Here is a 21,678-nt window from a genome sequence, read left to right as displayed (position 1 = left end):
GCTCAAACTGAGGGAGCAATGTTAGCTGCTTTCTGCATCGCCCCTGTACTGATTTATCCTCTCTGTCCTTTAGCTGTGTATGAGAGAACTGAGGTTCCAAAGAGATTACTAGTTATATTTACCAAGTAGACACTCTCTGTTTGCCATTCAAATAGAAATAAGATCGTTTCCCACTTCTAAGTTATTTTTGTAGTTCAGTAACTCCCTCTTTTTTAGTTTCGCAGTCTACCCCTGTCTGATACAGTAACTTTAATGCTTATAATGGGTTCAAAGTATAAAGAGTTACACGTGTCTATAACACTAGTGTAGTAGAGTGTTCTTTCAACAAAACATTCTGTCTAATACGGGAAAAGCAAAGTGGATGAATCAGTTACCTATACTTAGAAGTTAAGCTTTGGGGGAAGGAAAGTTTTTTATATTTGGATTCAAAATCCCCCTGCTTTCTATTTTCTGAGTTTCTCAGTAAGGAAGCCAACCCACTGAAAACCTCAGGGAATCGAGCAAGGGATGGGGATGAGTACGATGGCGTGTCCTTGACTTTTCTTTGTGATTCTTGGATTTCAAATAAATGAATTTAGATGTTCCTTTAGTCCTAGGAAGAGAAGGCTGAAGAGGAGGGAACACTGGCTTCCATGAAACAGAAAACGTCTTCATCAATAATCGGCCGTGTTCCCCTCAGACAGCTCACTGCCTGGAAGGCCAGATGGAAGAAGGGGACTGGAACTCTGAACGTACTACAGGTCCTCTGAGGACAGACTAGTTTACCCTGAAGGTGGGGTAAAGCTTAATCCCTGCTCTGCTACTTAGCAGCTTTTTTGACTGTGGACAAGTTACTAACTCTTGGTTTCCATATTTATGAAGTATAAGAAATACCCACACTGTATGGAGCTGCTCAGAGGATTATATTAAACGGGATCATGTATTTAGGCACTTAGCACAGTGCCTGGTACACAGTACATGGGCAGTAAAGGGGCCTGTTGTTGTTATTGCTGGACCCACTGACTTTTTTCTCTTAGCTTTAAATAGAATATTAGCTCAACTCTCCAACAGGGAAATGTCAACTGTTCCTCTTGACCCTTTTCCCTTAAAACAAAGAGAATTCTGGACATCTGTACATAACACTGCAAATTCCAGCAAAATACACTTTCATCTCTTTCCTCCTTATAGAAAGAAACGTAAGCAAGCCTTATGCAAAGACACCCCATGCACTGGAGCAGGAAGAAGTGGAAGAGCAGCCCTACAATGGGGTCACCGCTACCTTCGGAGAGTCAGGTGTAAGAGTTACAGTTCAGCTGGCCCCAGAGTGGGCATCGTGCCATCTGAGAAAGCACCACATTCTGGCACTGACCTTGGAGAGGGGGCCCGGCTCCGGTTCTAGCAGCTGCCGACTTACAGAGGGTTCGGTGCTAGAGGAAGAAGTCCTTTCCAGTATGTGGATACTCTGAAAATAAATGGAAGTAAACACAGCCGAGGATTAGACAACCCATTTCTCATGTGGATGGATATGGGGGTGAGATCACACAGATCACAGTAAAAACAGAGAGCTATGTTAAAAATGACAAGTTCCTCAGGGGACCAAAGGCAGCAGCAACTGGAAGAAAAATGCCAGCACAGGATTTCATTTTTTCCCCTTATGAATTTGCTGCTGGACTTCTGCTAGAGAGAGGCAGAGAGCTCACAAATTTCAAAAAAACACAGAATACGTCTCAACATTTTTATAACTTTATGAGAATGGAGGTACACGTACTACTTAAACAATTAGCCTAACATAGAAATATCTGCTCATTTCTCCAATGGTGGGAGATACAGAGAAATGTCTACGTCAAAAAGCCCAGAGCCTAATGCCATTTAGTGTCTAGAGTTTCTTATAATCGGTATGATAATCACATCATATTATAATATTATAATAACATGATAATTCTTAAATGCACAGAGAAGAAAACAATTCATCAAACGTAATAAGTAGTAGATGTCTTTTACAAAGACTATGAAGAGCATTCATAGACCAGTGAAATGACATTCCAACAAAATAATAGGCAAAGTACATGAATAGGCAACTTATGCAGAACATCTGAAAAGATGTTCAACCCCCAACCACAGAGGTATTCAAAGAAATGAAAACCAAAATAATAATGATTTTTTAAAAATGCATCACATTCAAAAATAGATCAAGGTTGGGGGAAGGAAAGACAGTGTAACTGGGTACAGTCTCTCTAAAGAGAAATTTTGCAATTTTATTTAAAAGTCTTAAGAAAAAAAAGTACATGCCTCATTGACCCAGCAATCCCATAGCTAAGTCTTTGAGGAAATAAACAGATTGGTGTGCAAAGACAGAGGAACAATATGTTTACTAAAGCATTATTTTACTACAGTGAAAAAAAAATCTAATACAGATGAGAATCGCACAGACTTACAAGGAAATACCATGCAGTGATTCAAAATGACAACATGGATTTCTGTTTATTGATATGGAAAAAATATCTGTGATGTTCTGTCAACTAAAAAATCACGCTATAAGAAGTATGTAGAATACGATGATGTTAAACATATAATCAAACAAATAATCGAAACAAATTCCAGAATGTTAACAGTAGCTATATAGAAGTGGTGCGATTATAGGTGATTTTTAATTTTTTCTATTTTTTTACTGCAATAAATAGTTATTACCTGTGTATTTGGGAAAAAAGTAAGCACTTTATATGGGGGGTAAAAATTTGAAAGACATTAAATAAATAATTCAGTGGAGTTAATATTTAGACATAATATTTAGATAAAATTTAGATACAGTAACATTTTTACTCTAGTTATAACATTTCATTGTTTCAATAGACAAGTTGGATTTTATTTATCTTATTAAGGTTTCTATTTTTAATAATTGGAAAATTCTCAGATTAACGTTTATTTTTTCATAGAGAAAATTATACTTTGACCTGAGCCAAATTATTCTAAATTTTTTAAGTTTTCAAGCTTTTGGTTATTTCTATTACCTTGTAAACAAGAAGTCTGATCTGAATGCCCTTGTAAGTCATTTATTAGAGACAGAATAACTGAAGTGAAAGATTTATGAATTGCTCCTATTTCTCCAATTTGTGAGGAAGTGGAAGAAATAAGAACAGATATTTTGGGGCCAAATATAAAGCTGGGCAGGGATTAGCAAGAATTCCTAATCTGACAGCCAAAGTGTCCAAGGACAATTTTAGCATTAAATGGGACTCTGCTCTTTCCATCCTCAGATTCCCCTGAATTAGCAGGGAAAAATGATAAATGGGGCTGAGTGTCCATAATATGTGCCAGCACCTTTTGTGGGAGTATCGGAAGCAAGGGCTTATTACCAAGTGAGATACAGGTGGTGTGCGTTCAGATGTTTACAAGACAAAATGAGAACAAATGACCCGGGACTTGCATTATTTGCTTGTTCATGCTGATATTCTGGATAGGATCCTATTTAAAACATATCAGCCAAATTTGAAATTTAAATTTATTCAGAGATCATATAATTAGGAACTAAAAGGAGAATTGCTGTTGTTGTTGAAGCAAAAAAATGTATTCCCTTCTTCTGGGACATAATCATCTCCTCCCACACCCTTTCATTTTCTTTTTTGTGTTTTAAAATGGCAAAAGTAATATATACTCATAATAAAACATACAAATACAACATAGAAATATATAAAAGAAGTCGAAGTTCCCACCCCACTGCTGCTAACCCTCCCTCCCCCTAGCTTCTGCAGCAGTGGTTCTCAAAAGCTGGTCCCATGAACCCTGAGGGTCCCCAGGGCCCTTTCAAGGCATCTGCAAGGTGAAAACTATTTTTATAATAATACCAATATGTTATTTGCCTTTTTTACTCTCAGGGTCTCACATACAGTGGAGTTTTTCATAGGATTCATTATATGTGATATTGTAATATATGAAACAGAAGTACATGTAAGAATCCAGCTGTTTTTTATTAAGTCAGACATCAGAAAGATTTGCAAAAATGTAAAACAGTTATCATTCTTTTCACTAAAATTTGTTTGGGGAATTAAAAAAAAAATGTTACACAAGCTAGCATGGAATGGGTCTATTGCTAAGTCTTCAATAATTTTTAAGAGTGCAAAGGGTTCCTGAGGCCAAAAAGTTTGAGAACTGCTGTTCTTCAAGAATTACTATGAAAAAATTTGTGATTATTATTAAAATAGAGAATTCCAACTTGTATTTATGTTGTTCCCTTTCTCATAATGCTTCTTATGAGGAAAAGCATTTTTAAAAAATTAACACATTTCAGAATTTCTTTACAACCACTTAAACTACCTTGAGCTAAATTATACAAACCTACTCATTAATAACCCAAACTATCCTGACATGTTACAGAAACCTATAAGAGGAAAACCTGTTTCAGGTACTCTTCAAATATATCTGAGCAAAACTTCTTTAACTGTAAATTCTATTAATATATAAAAAACATAGAAGTATTTTTTAAATGCCTGAGTTGATTTTTCTAAAAAAGAACTATGAGCAATAAAGATAGATAGGTGTTACTGTATTACAGAAATATAAAATGCTTCCAAGCGCCTCACAACAAATAAATAACTTTGAGATAATTTCCTACAGGAAGAAAACAGTTTCTAATACATCATTTTTAAAAATTAAGAATTAGAGTCATTTAGAAGCTATACATTTTAGTACCAGTTCTTCCTTCACTATTTAATAGAGTATCAACCCTAAAGATCAGTAAAGCAAATATAATAAAGCAGAACACCAGAAACTGCCAGTGAAATGTGTCATTCTTCATTCATTCATTCATTCATTCATTCATCCACCCTTTGGTTCAATTAATGAATAAGTTATTGGGCACCTACATTGTGCCGGGCACAGATGACAGGGTGACAGAGAACAAAATAGACAAGTGAATTGCTCCTGAGATGATTATATTCTATAGAGAGGTCTTATCATACAAAAGACCAAATGAGGGTGAATAAATTTTTGTAAACTCACGTATTAAACCTGTTCCATGTTTAATTTACTTTCACTTTAATTTTTCCAGTGTGCTAAAAAAAAGCCTGGGCTGCTTCTTTTTTTTTTTTTTTTTTTTCCTTGGTAGGTAATTTTTGGCACAGGGGAGATAATTAGGTTTATTTATTTATTTTTAATGGAGGTGCTGGGGATTGAACCCAGGATCTTGTGCATGTTAAGCACACACTTTACCACTGAGCTATATCCTCCCCCTGGCTTGGGCTTCTTTTTAAGGACTCTTCTCTATCTTCATACTTGCAGGTTGCTGGGCAGTAAAATATACATACATTGCCTCCCGCTCCCTCCTTCCCTCCAACAAACAAACATGGTAAGAAATGCAAAACTTGGAAAGAAACTTGACCTTAGCAACTACGCAGGCAAGAAATAAAGGATTAACTGAAGAACTCAGACGGGTGAAAGAAACTAAGTCGCCTAACTTCCAAAGCAAGCCACAGACAGAAATCAATTTAGGATATTCAAAGTACGATAAAAATGAGTTTTGTCTTTAGACAGACCCGGAGATAGTTAAAATGTTGCTAGGAGTTTGTGGGTCAGAAGCGTTAGTGACCAAAGTGGGACAAGAATCTGTAACATACCTACTGCAGTACCTGTCACAGAAAACACAGTATTAGTTTCTTCTTTACCTGATTATACAAAAGTTTCTATTAGGGAAGAAAAGGAAGACATCCATTCACTGCAAACACAGAAGACTGTAGTACACAAACCCCAAATTTTGTTGATTTGCCAAAGAACAGAGAATAGTAAAAACATTTACTAAGAAACAGTAAGTAAAGGAATATTTTTATTACCATAAATGTATGTATATATTTAACTGAAATAAGTAAAGCATAATTTATAAAACTACCAGCTGGTACCTATTATTATAAATGTATCTAGCTTCAAAAAATAAGCTATTTAATTTAACTTTCACAGTGATAATGAAGTAGCCAAAAGCTCTTATATAAACTTACAGTCTTATTATTTGTACATTATTAAAACCTAAGTATTATCTATCCAATAATAAAATATTAATCCACCACCTTCAGAATTGCCTTCAAACTGATGGTATTCAAAGCCAAAAGCATACCCCTGAAGTTATGTAATCACACACGACCACTAATAATTTTTAATGAAATATCTAAGTACTTGAATACTATGTTTTTATATTGGCAGATATGACGAAGACAGCTGTCAAATTTGTCATACTCAGTCTTGGACTCTAATTAAACTGGGTGCTCCCTGGAAGCAGGGACCAGCTCATCTTCATCTTGGTATCCCACCCCCTTTACCCCTCACCCACGGCATCCTAGCACAAGATCCTGCACATTGTAGCCAGTCAAAAATTTCTGGAATTTTTCAGTATTCTCTGATCACAGTTCCTCAGCAATCATTATCACAGGATCAGGTATAAAATTGCCTTCTAACTTCATCTTGGAATGATAAAAATCACAGCTGTAGAAGGACAGAACTTTTGAAAACATTTTAAAATAAGGACTTAACTTTTAAAATGGAAACATCTGGTGAATTAAATTACCGAGCTCTTGTTTATTAGATTTAAAACTATGACTGGTCAATGGAGAACACAAAAACGTAATGTAGCAACATCTTCTGTAACAAAAGTTAATTCTTCTCATAATGCTTCCTTTAAGAACATAATTTGTGCTACACTTCTTTGGACTTTTCTTCACAAGCTGGCTATTTTCATATTGTTTCATGGTGACTTGGAAACACATGCCACATACCTTCAAGGTGTTATTATATAAGCAGATTAAATAAAGGGTTACATAAACTTGTTAATTTTTCTTTGAAAATCAAGTTTCCTTTCAAATACTAAAATCACAACTTAATTTCTAGGTCAGTGTTTTTTCTTTTCTTTTTTTTTTTTTTTCTAGAGCAGTTTTAACTCCACAACAAAACTGAGGGGAAGGTACAGAGATGTCCCATATACCCTTTGCCCCCACACAAGCATAGCCCTCCCCCATCATCAGTATCCCCCACCAGAGTGCAGCTGTACAACTGATGAATCTAGGTTAATTCCGATCAGTTTTTAAGGCACTGAGAACACAAAGAGAAGGTCAATATACTCACCCGACCTTTGGTCGCCCTACTCAGAAAGAACTGATGCATATTTAGCTTAAAACCAGGAGTCTACCACACATATTCTGCAGCAGCTCTTTAATTTGGTAAAAGTTTCTTCCCCGGGTAGCGTTCACTGATCTCAATACCTCCTGGGCAGCAAGCAGAAATCTGCCAACATGACTGCAGTCTGGTTTACTCAGTATCAAAAGATGTGGGTAAACAGACAGACAATAAGACATTTAATAATAGGCAAACGGTTTAGTTGCAACTCCTGCAGGGAGAAACATGACTCTCAGGATGAGCATCCACGGATCTGCTGAATGGGTCTCTTGGCTTATTAGGCTTCTCATTTACCTTAACTTCATTTTAGAGACATAAAGGAATGGCTGGAAATATTTTAGGCTGCGGCTACCAATTTCTGTATAGACTCACTTACACAAATTTAGGATAGTAATAAGAATTGGGCTGTTGCCTTCTGAATGTTAACTTCACTGGAATTGTTCACCTGATTATCTTATCTAACCTATTTTTACATTCATGAATTATACAAAATATTTTCCAAAAAAAATCCAAAATTATTTATAAATTTGGAAGTATTTTCTTATTCAGTCTTTTGGCTGTTAGGCTTATTTCTCTTCTAGTTCTGTCTAATTTTGGCAAAGTAACACTATTTCAGTGATACTGGTAACCTTTCTATGAGAGTGTTGATGATGATGATAGTGGTGACAGTTAATATTTAGTGCTTTCTATATGTCTGTTTTTGTGCTTTACATGGATTATTTCATTCCATTTTCATAAAAAGCCTTTGAATAATGACTATTAAATTTATTTTATGGCTGGTTGAACAGAGAGAGGCACAGTGAAGTTAAATTAATGACACAAAGTCAGTAAGTACTGGAGTTGGAATGAGAATCAAGACTCTATGGACTCCAAGCTTTTAAGTCTCCTGCCTGCTACTGAAGTTAAATCTAACGTTAAATGACAAAAAAATTACAGCAATTTCAAGTAGTGTTTTCCCTCAAGACTAACTGAACACATCAAAAGGCATCCTGTACCACAACCTTCCATGGGAACAGAGAGACAGAAATGAGTAAAACAAAAAAGAAAAGATTACAGCACTATTAAATACAGTACAACTTCAAAGTTTGTTTCCAAGTTTTAAGAACTAAGAGCAAGCCAGCTAGCTTTTACTCCTGGAACGCAATGTCTGAGGCAGAGAAAAGAACATAAGTTTCACAGTTACACAGACAAGCACACCAACTGTCATGCTGCTGTTTACCACGTGCCTTGGGCAAATCATGAACCTTTCTCAGCCTCACTGTTCTCTCTCTGTAAAATGGGCATGTTAATGTCTACCTTAGAAGACACTGCAAGTCACAGAGTTGGCACCCAGGGTATGGACAGTGCTGCCTAGGGGCTGGCACACAGCAGGCACTTAATAAATGGTAGCTAACATCTCAGCTATAAGTGCTGTAAGAATAAATGTTTAGGAATCTTGCGTGTTCTTACTGCCATGGAAAGATGTGTCCAAACGCCCTGCATGTACAAAACCTGCCTGCCCCTTTGGAAGCAAAGAATCCATACCTGATATGGCCATTATGTTATCCAGTCAACGTAGTGCCAGTCATCAGCACCACCTCAGGACCTCAGTATCACAATTTACTGAGAAAGCTGACAAAGTGAATGGAGACAGATGCCCTAGATACTTGCCAGGGGGAAAGCAACAGCAGTGGATGGTAACACATGTCTGCATCCTTCTAAATGCCTCCTGTAGAAGAGGTGCACCGTCTTGCCTGCTGCTTTCTTAAAAACGGCCTTCAGGGAATTATTTTTATTATTTTTGGAATAGCACAAAATATTAAAGTTACCAAAGCCAAAAGGCCATGACTGAAGAAGTAGTAATTCTACTATTTTCTCTATAGTAACAATTATCTTGCTCTCACTGAAAGAGGGCAGAATTGCATTAATAATAAATCTCTAAGTGCCACTAAAATGAATGAAAGTAGAAAATTTTAGAAATGGTGGCTGGGAAAATTCCACACAGCACACCTGGGAAACCCTGAAGGGAGAACCAGCAGTCATCACACTCTTGACTCTTCCTGCAGAGAAACATGAAACTCATTAAGAACCAAGAGCTATGGCCCCACTTTGAACAGGTCTGTTGTTGGAAACCCTGCATTGTAAGAAATACAATCAGGACCCAACAAGTGGTCCATTTATAGCCAAGAGTAGTTGAGTGATCTTGACGATGAAGTGGTAAAAGGCATATGAATAAACAGCATTTTAACTCCCAGGGCTGCCTTTAAGTAACGCTAGAACCAGGACTGACCTGTGGGCTTGCTCCTTACCTGTACTCTCAACACTCACAAGCGAGCAACAAAACTACTGAAAACCCCAGCAACTATGATCATGCTTCATGACAGCAATTATAAATTAACAGCAAATAAAAGGGACAAATACTAAGCCACTTCAAGAGCAAAGGCTCTGGAACATGAGAGTTAATAGAAACTCTGCATGAGAGTTAATAGAAAAGGCAGGAGAATAGCTCCGTCTGACTCAAGAGAACACTAAAGTCAAATTAACTTGTAATTTTCTACAAGGCTATTAAAATGACCCAGAACAAAGGTTTTCAGTATGATAATCACTCACATATTTTGATAACAATACAAGCAAAAAAATCACATATATATTTAACATTTGCATGTGTATATTTGGGGCAGAGCTGGTTTGTTTTGATCATCCTTGGAAACTCAGAGCGTACATACCTATGAATGCTTAAATGTACTCATAAAGATTTACTGACTGGATGAATAAATATTTGTTACAACAGATACAGTGTCTGGGTTCCCACTTTTGGAAAACATGATTGAATTACTATGAGATAAATACAGAGAGTTAAGAGGACAAAGAATGGCCCAGTTTCTGCCTCAGCATCTCAAAAATGGTTTGAAAAACTTGCTGTAAGTTTTGCATCTGGCACGTCGCACCTGGCATTTTAAATCTGAAGCTTAGGGAGGTAAGGCTTACAATTTTATTATTAAAACAGCTGGCATATATACTGTGTTACCATATTCCAAATACTGTTTTAAAGCTATATACATATGCACATTAAGTCACAAAATATGACCTTGAAAAATATGCATTTTTGACTATAGAATCAATACATATTCACTGCAGAAATTTGAGGGGAGGAGACAGAAAAGAAAAAAGGAAATTAAAGCCACCCACAACCAGCAATAATCTCTTCTAATATCTTGGTATATTTGCTTTCAGCTTTTTAAAATGCATATATATGTTCAATTGTTAAAAAAATTGGGATTATGCTATATTTTTATTTAACAGCCAAGTTTTTCCAATTAACAATATATAATTTCCCCACAGCCTTAAATATTCTTCAAAAACATCTTAACAGCTGTATAATATTCCACTGTATACCCATGAGATAGGCTATTAAGTTAACTCCTTGCTGAACATCAGCTTATTTCTAGTTTTTTTAATACTGTGAATGTACTTTGATAAACATCTTTGCACAGAAATCTTTACATGTATCTTTGGTTGTTTCTTTAGAATACATTTTTTACAAGCTGAGTTACCAGGTCCCATGGTATGACTTCTTAAAGGACTTCAGATACATATTTAGATACAAATTTCCGTCCAGAGAAGTGGAATTAATTAATATGCTTAGCAGTAGTGCACGAGAGTGTCCATTTCCCTGAAAACTCACCAAAATTGGCCATTACCATTGTTAAAAATCTGCTCTTAATTTGGATTTGAGGTCAAGAAGTCTGGCACTTTAAAGTATATGACATGCTGTACACTAGAAAGTAACACAACATTGTAAACCGACTATACTTCCAAAAAAAAAAAAAAAAGTAAAGTATACAACATGCATGTGGCTTTCCTTTACATCTGCGACTGTATTTTAATTACAGCCCAGGAAAGTTTCCGTGGATACTAGGCAGAGGGACAGTTTTCTATTTGTCCAAGTTGAAAAATCAAATAAAGCCATTTTGTAGACTTATGGTCCTTCGGCATGATGTTTTTATAGTCCTAATGAAACACCTGAAAATGCATTCTGTAAGAGCAGTGACGTCCAAACTTGGGAATAAGTCTCCAAGGAGGCTTTTAGAAACAACAGATTCCCAGACCTCATCAACAGCCTACAGAGGAGATCCTTTAGGGTTCACAACTGAGGATTATGTAGTTCTCTCTACTTGGTGTTGTGCCCAAGAACCAAACAGGCAGTGTTCATCTTGGCTCTGACGGTTTTGCTGCTATAAACATGCTATCCCAAACCGGCCAGCTCCAGGTAATAGGAGATAACTTCTTAAGTGAGCAACCATGGCAGGCGGTGAGAACCAAAGTGTCCTGGCAAACATACCAGGGCAAGCAGTGAACAGATTCTTTCTTGGATAATGCTGAGTTCTAAATCACTTGTGGGTAATCAGTGTCTGACTGCCAGGTGGCAAATTTCCTTCCAGTGGTCTCAATTTCAGTACATTTGACACGAACCAAACACATAACTGTAAACACCAAGCAGCAGTGACAGCGATCTCCAAATGGTGGAGACAGCAAGAAGTCTGTGGGGTTGCTCATTTTGTTTCATGGGAAAGGCTAATCACAGCCTTCAGTAAACAAATAAATGATCAAAACTTCTCATTCCAAAAGCAATACATGGAGTGAAAGCACAGAAAATTTAAAATTCAGGAAAGTACAGAAAACATAAAATTCACCTTTGATATCAGTGCTTCACGATAATTATTAACATTTTCGTCTATGTACCTTCCAGTCTGTTGCTTCCCAGGCCACTGAGGATCTGGAAAATCATTATTATTTCTGGAGGTAAAAACAAGGAGGCGATACACAACTCAAAAAATAATCAACAAAAAGAAAAACAAAAACAAAAAAAAAATGAAAAAAAATTGACAAATGCTGCCTGACAAAGTTCACTTAGACAAGGACAGAAGGCCCTTCCCCTGGATATCAGCTTAAAATGAAGCAAACAGTGGAGTGGTCAAGAACAGGGGCTCCAGAATCAGGCTTCCAGGGAGAAAACCTTGTCTTAGCTGCTCATTAGCTGCAGCCAAGACATTTCACCACTTCATGCCAGAGTTTAGTTCTCTAAAAAGGTGATGATAGTTCAGCCTTCTACAGGAAGAACTCATGAAATATCAGCTGTGTTATCCTGTTGCAGGGGTTGGTCTATTATTCATGAATTTTGTCTAATATTTAGACTTTTTAGAACATCCAATAAATTTTACAAAATGCACCTAAATCGCAGAAGTTGGTCACAGGGTGAGTTTTTGCAAGCAGGTATTATTTTCCCATTGATATTGGTTATAAGTCCTGAAAGTTAGGTTCCATAGGACGAGTGGAATCCCCAAAAGGCTCAGTTGGAGCCGAGTCAGGAATTTAAAGATACCGAGCACCGAGGGCTTCATTTTCCAGCATCACTCTACAGAGGACACTGCATATTTTCACGTGAGGTTAGTATTTCTCTCTGAACTGAGAACTGGGCGCCAGGGTCATCCTGCAAATCCCTAGATCCACTGAATTCTACAAGTTTTCAACTGAGATACTGGCAGATTTCAAATTATATTCCTCCTCCTCACTGATAAGGCTGAAGATGATTTAACTTGGAGGTTAGGTATTTTATCAAGAATGCCTGAATTTTTTTCTCAAAAAATTAGAACATATTTCTCACCAAAATTAGAACAAATTAGAATATATTCTTCACAACTAAAAGATGGAAACAGGTTCATATTCAGAAGATAGAGATACTATACTTCCAAGCTGTACCTTGGTTATTTCACGTAACAAAGCTATTTGAAGAAGATGCTTCAGACATTGAGCTGGAAGAGACATATTCCAAGTCAGTTCATGGATATGCTAGGGGATATTTTTATCAGTCTGTTTGTCCAGGAAGAAAACTTGTTCTGAAAACCCTGAACATAAGTATAGTCATTGATGAGGAACATTTTTACTTTCTGGTTTTCTAGATCCTTCTTCACTGATAATGAAAATTGCAAATACAGCAGATGCTGCTGACATCAGAACTAGGTGATTATATGGTAGTAAACCAGCCCCTGGTCACGTTGAGTCCCACTGAATCACTGCTGGGGAACAGCCTTCACATGTTATCAGCAGACATTAACTGAATGGACCACAGTTGGTTTTATTGTTGATGACAGTGTACAGGAAATATTTTTAGATACCCACATAATTGAAAGCTTCTTCTATTAGTTGTTGAAGATTGATCATGATACTGATTATATATTTGATAAAAACTGGCAAGAAGATTAACTACCAGCCTCTTATGACTTATTAATATCATTTTCCCATAAAAAGTTCTTCATTTTATGATTTCTGAGCTTCTCCAAGCTTTAAATCACTATAAGGAATAGCTGGTATTTTTTTATTTGATTTTTCATTTAAACAAAAAGATTGATTCATTTGAGCATTTTACAATGTCTAACCCGGTAGAGCTATAACAATTCACTCTAATAATAGACACTGTCACCTGGTAATTATGCATTCCAAATCCTAAGTTCTTAGAGCAATAGTGTCTGATTTTCTGAAATGACTTGATGATGACACAAATAAAAATAATCATTGGCTCCAAACAGGAGCCCCACTTTTAAAAAATGCAGGTCCTTGGCCTGATCCCAAACTATTGAAATTGTCTCTACAGGCTGTTCTCAGTCTTAGAATTTCCTAAAATATGTAATCATAAGGGTAATTATCAAAACAAACAAGCAATAGATAAACAAGATTATACTATATAGCACAAGGAAATATATACAAGATCTTATGGTAGCTCATAGAGAAAGGAATGTGACAATGAATACATACATGTTTATGTATAATTGAAAAATTGTGCTCTACACTGGAATTTGACACAACATTGTAAAATGATTATAAATCAATAAAAAATGTTAAAAAAAAAAAACCAAGCAAAATCTAGTCAGCTGGTCACACACTTAGCCTACTACGTAACTTTACTATAAAATAAGTACTATGAGAGATTGGGAAGCAACAGCTCTTGATTTAAAACAGAGTTATCTCCCACTCTACCAACTCTATTTTTAACATCTGTGCAGAATGCTCCCAATGCTTTGCTTTTGTTTGATATCATAGCCTTCATGAGCCTCAAGCCATTTATTCTACCACACAGTCACCGTCAGCAGCACACCGGAGGGTCTGTGCTCTCCTAGGACCTTCTGCCACCTCTGGACCACCCGCTGTCCCCAGGAGACTCAGCACTCCCAGCCATACTACTTCCTCCCCTTGTTGTCATCTCCCAGCCACATGGTTATTCCTGCACAGCTATTAAGGCCTCTAGAACCTGGTTTGCAATCTTCCTATGTTGACTCCTCATTCATTTGTCCATTCAAATACATTTGGGGCCATACCATAGGTGAGGAGCTGCAGGAGGGACTAGGGATACATTATTAAACAAAATAAAACCCCTGTGTTCAGGAAGCTTACATTTCAGTGTTAGGGAATACAGGAAGGGGATACAAATATAAACAGATAAATATGTAACATGTCAGGGAGTGGTTCATTCTCCAAAGACAAATGAAAGCAAGTAAGTGGGCAGTGAGTGATGAGAATATACAGGGGAAGGCAGAGGAAGGCTAAAAAGGGTACATTTGGAGAATGAGTCGTGTGTGAGCACATCTGGGGATACTTGGAAAAAAAGCAAGCTAGGCTGAGGGGCCAAAATTGCAAAGACCCTGAGGTGGGAGCATGTTTGGCACATCTAAGGAAAATGCTGGGAGAACTAAGTGAAGCGGAATGTGCTAGGAGGCAAGACCAGAGAGGTACATGTGGGTCTAGATTATGAATGACCTTGTAGACAACGGTCAGCAATTCAGATACTATTTGGAGAGAGACAGGAAACCACTGGAGACCTCGGAGCCAGTGAGAGGCTTGATTTGACTTAGGTTTTAAAGGGATCGTTCTGACTACTGTATAAAAAATGACCTGTATGTTGGTCAAAGGTAGAAGCAGGGAGACCAGTGAGAAGACTATGGCCATAGTTTGGGTGAGAAATGATGGTGGCTCAGATCGGGGGGCGGGGAAGAGGTGATAAGCAGTGATCAGATTCTAGGTACATCCTGAAGGTAGAACCAGCAGGACTTGCTGAGGGTCTAGAGGTGAGGTGTGAGGAAACCAGATGAGTCAAGGATGGCTCTTGGTAAGGTTTCTGGCCTTTCTGAATGAAAGGGCAGAGCTGCTGTTTACTGAGATAAGGATGATTGGGAAGGGGCAGACTTGAGAGGGAACTTCAGTTTGGGGACATGTTAAATTTGAGATGCCTTCCTAACACCCAAGTGGAGATAATCTTTGGTCACTTAAGTATTACTGTGGCTGACTTACTGACATCTCAGATCAGGGTTCATAAATTCAAATGCTTTCAGGGGTCAAGCAGGAAACATAAAAAAGTATTGAAAGACAATAAGGAGAGGTGGAGACTGTGGCTGATGAGAGAGTACACACCCCATCTAAAGGGAAAGCCATTCCTGAGCCCAGTGCTGCCATTTGGGAACTGGGCCCAGAGTTCCTAGATCTTCTTATTTCTTAAGAGAAAGAAAAATCTGGATTTTCGACAACCAAACCTTAGGGAAATAAAAAAAGTTCCACAATCTATCAAACTCAAGAAGTGTTTAGTTAAATCAAGTTCTGACTGCAGGACTTATCAGTGTCCTTAATTTATAAATTGCAAAAAGAGATTGTGTTTAGTATTTCTCTAATTTACTTGACAGGAGAACCCTCTTTTCATGTAGTATCTCAAGGGACAAGCATTCCCAGCCACATTCTTTGGGAAATGCTGGTTTATGTAAAAGTCCTAGATGTCTAATTAACCCCTTCATTTCCTCTTTGAAAAATTTTGGGAGTGTATTTCTCGCAGCTTAAGAGTCAGAGTGATCACACACACACACACAGAGGCAGAGCCGATTTTGTTAGCTGTTCTAACATCTAGTATCAGACTCAAACTATAAATGGAGCAATTACTGAAGTCTTCCAACTTGTTAAATGCTAAGTGGGGCCTTGACCCTCTCATTGGTGAAGAAACACTTAGTGAAATCACAAGGGCACTGAATCACTTCATTTCCCAACTCCTCTCCCTCTTTCACCTGTTGCGCTATATAATTTAGTGGCAGGAAGGGCGGCCAATTACTACTAGGCCCTTGGCAGATGTTCTTTGTTTTACTTATCTATGAGGAAGGAAGATGGGAGAGGACAAACAAGTCTGGAATGGAAGATCTGCAATAAAAAGACAAGACAAATATTGTAGGTCTTTAAAAATATCCTCTAGGATACATTAAGTTATTTGAGCTGCAAGGTTTGTCTCTGAAGAATTAGAGTGTGTAGTTTGAAAGATCTCACAATACGAATGAAGAGGTCAGTATATAAAAAGATAAAGAACAGAAAAATGTGAAATACTGTCAGAAATTTCTATACAGTTTGAGAAGGGAAAGGTCAACGTGGGTTTGAGTGGCCAGTGAAAGTGTCATAAGAGTGAGTCCTTGAAGCATAGAGAGGTATCGGGTTGAGAGGAGGGTGGTGGGAGCTCCCTGCAGGAAAGACAAGGGCAGAGGTGGAGACGAGGCAGTTTTAGGAACCAAGAGCAGATAAGACTGCACAGGTTTGGAGACAAAGTGGGACACTGATGCTGGATCTGATCATGATGGTCTCTGGACACTAACTAAGGAAATCCAGCCTTAATCGTTTAGGTAACCAAGAGTCCTTGAAGGGTTGTGAGCATCAATCTGCCAGAGTAAGGAACCCTGATCTCATGAGGCCATAAGGAGCCAGTGAGCACTCAGCAGGATCCCAGGGGTGAGGTGATGAGAGTCTGGACTAGGGGGCGGACAGTGACACTAGGAAGAAATTATGATATTATGAAGGAAGAAATAATCAGTAGGACTTGTCAACCTACTGACTGTGGGAGAGGCAAAGAAGAAAGGAATGGCTTTGACCCTGGTTCTAAGAGAGATTGATCATCCTAATAGCAAACTGGTTTATACACACTACTTAAGCTGACCATGGTAGAAATGCCCATTTAAGTAACTAGTGATCTGGGACTAGAACACGGGAAGGACGGGCAAATAATGTGCAGTAAGGTACCACTGTATTCTCAGCTGTGTGCGAGATCCTTTACCTGTAAGATCAATTTAGGAGAGAAATAGGGATGGATTCACAATTTGGGACTGTGTACATAGATGTCAGTCAAATCAGAGAATGGTAACATTTGGTGAAGACTAATTTATCACTTTATGTCCTTTAACTATGAAAACAGTCATCACACAAAAATAGATGTATGTAAAAAACACTACGCCATATTATGTCATGGATCACTCAAAACTTCTGATTTCCTTAAGACTGGATTTTAAGAAATGATGAGACAAGGAGACAAAAAAAGAACTGTAATTTGTTCTTTATTCTCTCCCTTGAGGGAGATGAACAGACATAAAACAGGAGGCAGGAAGAAAACAGAGGAGAAAATATTTGGGAAGAGTTTCCACCTGCTGAGACAAATAAGAATGAAAGTAAACTCCTTAAAGAATAATAACCGTTTGAACATCGTCTCTTACTTTTCTAGAATACATTATCAATTTACGGACATGCTCCTTTATTCCTTTCATAGAACCTTCCATTCTCAAGCCAGCCAGGAGTCACACATTCCACCTTCTCCTCCGGCAGACCAGGGTCTCAGTTCCCCGCTGTTGTCCTGCACGCCCAGCCAGGACCTCAGGTGCAACAGGCAGACCATAATGCCTGACACATGTTTCTGCAGCAGTCATCAGTCTTTTCCATTTGCCACAATTCTCCAGGGTGAGCGGGGTCAATCCCTTCTTTCCCTCAGCAGCCAGAAAGGCCACGCTGCTTAAAATGTCTCTCAGTTTAAATGCCCAGGGCAAGGGGAAAACGGAGAAGCCATAACAAGAAAGGACAGGGAGGCAGGTGAAGGGTAGATTGAAAATGCAAGCTTAGAAAGCCTCTCAGTCTGCAGCAGTAATTTAACGTAAATGTGTTTCATTCATGGTACTTTTACTTTTTTTTTAACTCTAAAAATATAACGCAATAAACATTATAACTGTGTGTAATCACAGATTTAGTTAATGGTATAACTGCTTTTAAGGAACAGAATGTAGATGTCTTCTCGCATTCCATAACAAAAAACACCAATGCAAAAAAATTCCCCAAGAGAGAAATTTCTGCTTTAGAATCTGTGCAAGATATATACACAAGGAAACTCTGATTCTTACAGATTCCTCTGGAATCTCTTGCTAGAAATAGGGAAAGGAGTTCTGAGAGGGTTTGTAGACTGAGGGTTCCCTAAGGACCACCCCCAGAAGTGCATTCCCACCATCTGGAAGAACGAATTCTTGCGTGGAACTGGTTTTCTCAAGACCCAGTTCTGTACATGGGCGATTGAATAACTGATGTTTGTACTTCTAGAAACCAGGCACATACTTTGAACATAGAAAATGAGAGGAGGGGGGAATTCTGCAACAATGTTCAGTAACTGTCCCCCATAAAGGAAAGTTTTTATTAAAAGTTACCACCATCTGCTTATTATGAATTTCTAGTTACACAACAAGAAATTCCATCACAAGATAATATTGTAACGGCAAATGATAAATATTCAGACAAGTGCTGGGCAAACCAACCACCTGTTCTGACAAGGAAGAGAATTCACAGGACGAATCCCCACACAACCTTGCCTGCAGAACAGCCCCTGAAGTCGTACTGAAGCAACTCCATAAACAGGAATAATTTATATAATTGGCTCAATGGGCTAATTAAGCATAAATAATTTACTTTCTCTATTGACTTTAAATATTGTCTGAATTCTCACTTCCTTCAATTCCCTGATTTCCACAATTGTATTTGTAACCTCATTTCTGAATCTGTTACCAGATTCCATGGAGCTCCAAACAGAAGTTAGCGTTTGGCAGACCGGTGAGAGACTTAAAGGAAGAAGACCTTTACCACCTCCATGAATGAAGAGAGAGAGCAGAAAATTCACATCCCAGTAGCTGCATCCTGCCTCCAGGGACAGACATGAGGAGGACACTGCGGGCTTTGCTTGGCCACCCTTCCTGTGGTGTGTACCCTAAAAAAGGATTATTCTAAATCACAGCAACTCAAGAGCAGGATGTTCATGACATTGTCAGGTAATCTATGGAAAACAGCAAGTTTCCCTGTGGAACAAAAATCTTCACAACAAAAACTTCAGAACGAATTAGCAATCCCATCATATCTTATAGGCACTGAATTAGCATAAAATGACAATGCCCTTCTCTTACCTGTCTACTGTCCCTTTGGGAGGATGTTGAAGAGGAGGCACTTCTATGGGTTGGAGTGGATATTTTATGAGCAGGGGATATGCACTTCTCGTCTGAACTCATAGCTGCAGTGAGAATCTAGTTGTATGCACTTACGATCATTCCAATCGTGTCTCAAATTCACAGACAAAGAAGCAGATGATTTTTCAGCTTTAGTCCATTTCATGAATCAGGTTTGGCTAGAAAACAGGGGGCAAATATTGAGGATATCCAAAACACCTAAAAACAAAATGAACAAACAAAAAACCTCATGTAAATAATTTTAAAATGAATTAAAAAATCATTATATTTAGGAAACAGTACTAAAATGTTAGTGAAATGAAGAAGTCTGACACATTAGAAAATGTTATTTCTTCTTCCAGATTTTAAGGTAGAGGATAAAAGTGTTAGTATGCAACAAAAGTCTGTCAACATGGAAAACGGGAAGAAACCATATGCTAACGTGATAATTCTTCCCTTATACTCTCTTTGCTTTAGAGCAGATTACAATATTATGTTCTGGATTCTCATGCCAAAGGACATCAGTTTCTTCCCTTGAAATGTAATTTCCCCTGCTCGGTGGAATACAATAAGAGCCCCATCCACGTTTATCATCAGTTTAGTTCAGCCACATCATACTTGTGATGGTTAAATCCGACACAAAGCAGTCAGTGACAAGAGGCAAGACAGTTGATGCATTTTGTGAATAATATGATCCAGCGTTTGGGAAGGATCAAAGAATACACATATCCACAGTTATTTGTACTCCAAGACCACAGCACACCTACATATGACTCTCAACAACCAACAGGCTCACAAGCATCTACAGATTGACAGGCATGCCCCAGGACTGCAGTAATGCTTGGGGTTGCTTCACTTATCCACAGCCAAGAACCACTTCACTTTGTCATTTGGATTCATACAAGGAAAGTCTTCATTTTAGTCCTAGGGCTAAAAACTTGTCCCCAAGAGAAGCATTGTTCAATTGGTAACACAGGTTGTTAGGAAAAAAATTTTAAAGGAAAGCATGATGAGTGTAAGATGAAAAGCTCATACAACAATTTGCGACCCCAAAGACTGACAACTAAAGTGAACTTTATCCTCTTCTAAGAAGGTCAAAGGCCAAGTTCCGGCCTCATCTTAATAATAATACCTTGAAAGCAGCACAGAGCCCTTGGGTTAAGTACTTTAGCACAATTTAGAAAAGGAGGCTGTTCGTGATGAAGAGAAGTCAATCATTAGGCCAAAGAAAAGTGAGACCTGGGCTTCAGAGGGAGAGACAGTTAATGAAAAAAGTCAAAAAAAGATGCTGATGCATGGGACATTAGGAGGACACGATGCAAGGGACATTCACTGGGTCTGGAGGTCAGAGGTTTCCCTATGCAAGTGGGTTTGAGGTGAGATCTGAAGGATAAGAAGGCATTAACCAGGTGTCTGGGTGTCCAGCTGGGCATGATCAAGGAATGCATGCTGGCCAGTATGATCAGAGGACACAGAGACGGTGACATGAGGGTCAAAGGAAGGCAGAGGTCAATCCCTGCAGCGCCTTGTAGAACATGTTTAGCATTTTGATTTTTATCATAAGCATAAGAGACCATCAAGTGGTGAGGTATAACAGGATCTGTGTATTTAAAAGATTACGTTGGCAGCCACGAGGAGAACCAAGTTGGCGGAAGTAGAGAAGATGAGGGAGGCCCAATCAGGAAACAAGAGACGATGAACTAGATGGTTGGTAGGAAACTCAGCACCTAGTCCTGTCAGCTGTGACCTGATACAGAGGAGGAAAAGCAAGGGTTGAGGATGATTCTCAGGTTTCTGGTGTTCCCAGTGAGGAGGGCTGGCCCAAGGAAATCCAGGATTGACAGCAGGTCATGAGTGTGGTTTCAGACGTGTTAGCGCTGACATACGTTCAAATGGAGACAAAGGCAGGTCTGCAGCCCAGAGAAATTTAGGCTGGAGACAAATGCTTAATAGATTATGTCAATGATACAAACGTATTGAGGGAGTGATTTATGTATACATTATGTACACTCTGCAAGTGCAAGTAAATTAAATTTTATACAGGCTTATGGTTACATTTTAAAAATCTGCAACAGTTTGTTAACAGATTATGTGACCCTGAATGTTATCAAGATTTTAATGCTCAACTGGTTACAGAGAATATTGGAAAGAACAACCCCAATAATTAAAAGGCAAATTACTATAAACTGGGGAAACTGGACTTCTCAGTGAATAGAAATTGTAAGATTTCAACTTCATCGTCACCACA

General features: G+C 38.2%; 1 protein-coding gene across 6 annotated transcripts in view; it reads right to left on the bottom strand.

Moving 5' to 3' along the window:
- OSBPL6 (oxysterol binding protein like 6) overlaps nt 1-21,678 on the bottom strand; it is a 186,360-nt gene that overhangs the window by 63,102 nt on the left and 101,580 nt on the right. For all 6 annotated transcript variants that reach the window (XM_032479772.1, XM_032479773.1, XM_032479774.1 and 3 more), the window contains exons 3-4: nt 19,392-19,649; nt 1,349-1,441 (exon numbers count right to left, since the gene is read on the bottom strand). In XM_032479772.1, coding sequence (XP_032335663.1) covers nt 1,349-1,441; nt 19,392-19,493 — 195 coding nt within the window. In that variant the 5' untranslated portion in view covers nt 19,494-19,649. The remainder of the gene's footprint in view (nt 1-1,348; nt 1,442-19,391; nt 19,650-21,678) is intronic.

Source organism: Camelus ferus, chromosome 5 (genome assembly GCF_009834535.1).
Source record: "Camelus ferus isolate YT-003-E chromosome 5, BCGSAC_Cfer_1.0, whole genome shotgun sequence".
NCBI classification, from domain to species: Eukaryota; Metazoa; Chordata; class Mammalia; order Artiodactyla; family Camelidae; genus Camelus; species Camelus ferus.
This window is presented reverse-complemented; position numbering and strand designations above follow the sequence as displayed.